The sequence below is a fragment of the Etheostoma spectabile genome, chromosome 15, assembly GCF_008692095.1.
Source record: "Etheostoma spectabile isolate EspeVRDwgs_2016 chromosome 15, UIUC_Espe_1.0, whole genome shotgun sequence".
Taxonomy (NCBI): Eukaryota; Metazoa; Chordata; class Actinopteri; order Perciformes; family Percidae; genus Etheostoma; species Etheostoma spectabile.
The window spans coordinates 1,652,654-1,656,640 of NC_045747.1; the positions used below are offsets into that span (position 1 = coordinate 1,652,654).

The 3,987-nt window shown below is 42.2% G+C and overlaps 1 protein-coding gene across 1 annotated transcript in view; it reads left to right on the plus strand.

The window, feature by feature from the left end:
• The window catches only part of LOC116703557 (epithelial membrane protein 1), a 5,518-nt gene extending 1,604 nt beyond the window's left edge, over nucleotides 1-3,914 (plus strand). Inside the window, exons 2-5 of the mRNA XM_032538357.1 lie at nucleotides 254-341; nucleotides 1,070-1,178; nucleotides 2,574-2,714; nucleotides 3,340-3,914. Of these exons, the coding sequence (XP_032394248.1) occupies nucleotides 264-341; nucleotides 1,070-1,178; nucleotides 2,574-2,714; nucleotides 3,340-3,500 (489 nt within the window). The 5' untranslated portion in view covers nucleotides 254-263 and the 3' untranslated portion in view covers nucleotides 3,501-3,914. The remainder of the gene's footprint in view (nucleotides 1-253; nucleotides 342-1,069; nucleotides 1,179-2,573; nucleotides 2,715-3,339) is intronic.
• Nucleotides 3,915-3,987: the final 73 nt, after the last annotated feature.

Below are 3,987 nucleotides of genomic sequence, written 5' to 3' on the forward strand. Positions count from 1 at the left end.
TGTGTGTGTGTGTGTGTGTGTGTGTGTGTGTTCCTGGAGCTGTGATTAATGGCTGGCTTTCCGAAACCCGGCAGGAAGTTTGGAGCCTTTGTTATTGGCCATATTTGATTCTTTCTGCTTATAGAAGCTGCAAAACTACTCCGTGTGGGTTTGTTTTGTCAGCTTGGGTAACAGTTAGCCCTCCAGTTATATGCATAATAAAATGGTGGAAAGTGGTTTAACAAGTTTCCTCTCTCTCTCTCTCTCTTTCTAGCATCGTCATCATGCTGATTCTCCTCGCTGGCATCTTTGTCCTTCACATTATAGGCATCATCCTCCTCCTGGTGGCCACCATTGACAATGTAAGCACATCTTTGCTTTAACTGCTGGGCATTTCATTACGACACACCTGTCACAGTGCCGCACTCTACACTTCCCCACAGCCCCGAGGGATAATTGTCCCTGTATAGTCCCTACCTTCCCCATAGTTTGAGCGTTAGAACTGCAGAGCTGAAGAGTTACGAGCATCTCTTAGCACGCTGACAGACAACAAAGTGTCAAGACGTGTAAGTGATTGGCTGCTCGCCCCTCGGCCATCACTCGAGGCAGCCATTCCTTTTTTTACTGTATGTCAATGGGCCACAGTCTTCTCAGGGCCACATATATGACATTTGGGTGACAGATGGGTCGCCCACGGTGCCGTCACCCGGTGTCACCGAGTGCATCTGTGTGTGCATTTAAACTGCAGCCAAGGTGGCATTCAGATGGTGCGCACACACAGACACACACACACATTGTCATAAATGTTGCATACCAGAGAGCTGTGGAATGCCCCGGTGACAGTCGGATGAGCATTCCTCCGTCTGATTGCCTTCAGCTCCCCCTCAATACATGTCAGAACACAGGGTGGACACACACGCTGGCTCTGCAGCTTTGTGTACACGCATTCCTGCTTTGAATTCTCCACCTTTTTCTCTCTCTTTCTCCTCATACTGATTCATTCATTTTCCTTGTTGCATGTAGGAAGGTTGTCCGTGTTGAAAACATGATCTCAGAGGTAAAATGTTGTCGCTCTGCCCTTTCCCCTCAGGCCTGGTGGATGACTGAAACTGTGTCCACTGATGTGTGGGCCCGGTGGATACTTCATAACGGAGTGTGGAACTACACCGCTCTTCCCACAGGTTCACACTACCCAGAGGGTAAGCCAGACACGATGCCCACGCTGCAAAGAAGCCATTATGAGGATGTGTACAACACTCAAAGTCATATTTAGTCCTCAGTAAAACCCAGGGTCTGCCGACAATGTTTGATTGATTTTCTACACCAGTGGCTATAATAACTGCATTTTTTTCAAATGTCAAACATTTCTCTAGAATATTGAATAATTATGCTTTAATGACCAAGATTAAAATTATAAAATAATTCTTTTGGTATTATTTATTGAGAGTTAAAAGCTCAAAAATGGCGTTTTCAGGCCTGTGTGGGTGTGAGTTGGTCAGATTTGATCCCACCTGATTTGATTCAAATATTGTTCCATCCTGACTGGTGTCTGACTTTACCTTTGTCTACACATCTAAACTAAAAATGTATATGAAATTGGTATCTTGTACAAACATGCAGCTAGAATCTCATTTTGTAGCATTTAATTTATTCTGACATTCACCCAGAACATGTGCATGTGGATGGATTGGGGACACACAATGGGTTTGCAGTTACCCAAATTGTTATTTTTGCATTGCAAATTAAGACCAGTATACCTCCACAATTATATTATATTAAGTTATGGCTTTTTTCCCCCGCAAAAGCCATAACCGCTCTGAACTCACACATGCACGGACTTCACAGACTTCACAGTCTAACCCCCCCAAACCCCCGGACTTTCTTCTACTCACTATTGTGCAATATTTAATATTTAATGCCAACATTGATAATTACTGTGCAATTCCATTACTGTGCAATATCTGTATACTGTGCAATATCATAACATTGGCCAATACCTATCACTCATTACATATGATCACCACTATGCAATAACCCACACTGCATAGCAAAATTTATATAAAACCACTTATTTTACATATATGTATATATATATATATATATAGTGTCTCAACTGTGCACCTTACCCCCCAACACCTTTTTTGCACTACTTATTTTATTTGCTTTTAATCTCATTGTACATGTTTATAATGAAAAAAAAGGCATTATATTACATATTATGTTCTAAAATGATGCTTCCATATAACAAAGAGATCAAGATTGTGTAGCAATAACTGAAAGTAATGACTGGTGTTTATCTCCTGAGCATTATGTAAGTTGATGCATAGGTATGGGGTATACGGTAGTTTTGGCTAAACTCTGATATACACACAGCGCTATTGTTTGTCTTTCCATGGCGTTTGAAAATCCTCGCAGTGTGTGAACATAACATTCCTGCCACTGAGCAACTGTCTGACCAGATTCTTACAGAAATACAGCGTTACGGCATGTCCTGGGTGTGTCAAGCATGATGTTTTGCATATCTTTAGGATACCCTCCCCATCCTGTCCCATCCCATCCCATCATTGTGTTGGTGTCTCTGTCTCCCTCTGCAGATTACCTCCAGGCAGTGCAGGCCAGCTCAGTGCTAGCGTGTATATTCTCCGGCCTGGGCATCTTTGTGTTCGTGGCTCAGCTCTTCACCCTCCAGAAAGGACAGAGGTTCACCATCTCCGGCATCTTTCAGCTCCTGGCCTGTGAGTAGCTTTGTTTTGTTGCTTATTTCCCTCTCTCATCCCTCTTTCCAGAGTTTCTGCTGGTTTCACCGAGTCAAATTTAAGACTTTTTAAGCTCTTTATAAGACCATTGTGAATGAAATTTAAGACCTTTATCAACTAAGCCCTAAATACAGTTTTTTCAAGCCAAGTATTAATAAACTTGCACTTCTCCATAGCTGTAGAATAAAATCTGTTTTATATCTGTGCTACAATCCGAAAAAGACTCCCGCCAATAAGCTGATTGGCTGCAATACAGTATAAGTCTCATTTTTAGTCATAACACAGCGATAGTATATTTGGACTAGCATAAAAAGAACACCACGGGATTTAAAAAAAGATCATTAGAGGTAGCGTTATATGGACGTTGGAAAATGAAGACCTGTTTAAAATAATTTAAGTCCTAGAACACGAAACGTCAGCGAATTTGAGACTTTTTCTTAAAGAATTTCAGACTTTTTAAGGCCTAACATTTGCATTATGACATTTTAAGTCTCGTCTTTCTTCCCTGCCTTTACTCTGTATCCTCACCTAACCCTAACCCTAACCCTTCGTTTGTCTCTTTCTCTACCCCCTCACTGATGTGTCCTCGTTTCCTCTCCTCCAGGCCTGTGCATCATGATCGCAGCCTCCATCTACACAGACCGCTTCCACCTGGACGAGAGCGCCGGTTGGTATGGTCACTGCTACATCCTGGCGTGGATCTCCTTCGCTATCACGTTCATCTCCTCCATCATTTACTTTGTGCTACGCAAGAAGACAGCGTGAGACGGACACTAGAGCTAGCTCCAAACCAGCCCCAAACCCTTCGGCTGGATCTACCCTTTCAGCTGAAATCTGTTTTTTAGTCATGGTGTAAACGGTGTTTATACTTGCTTGTTTTGGACACATCAGATTTGCGCTGCTAGTGTATATTCAGCTACAGATATAACCTGTTGATCCTCTCAAATATGTACCCGTGTTTGATTGAGTCTGCTGTCAGACGGACAGGGTTTCGCAATTTTAGTCCATGTTCACTTGGTGTCTTTTTTATGGCTGACATCGTCTGTTTTACATTTTAATCCTATGGAGTAAACCGTGTTTTCAAAAAAAGTTCTGAGTGCTTATTTTAAATGCTACTGCCAACTTTTTTTTCCTCAAGCTCAGGGCATCTTTTTGAAGTTGACAAAAGTTTTACTTTTCCCCCCCCAAAAAAAAGAAAGAAATGTGATAACTAACGTTAGCAGCACCGCTCTCTCTCTGTTCTCTCTCTAGC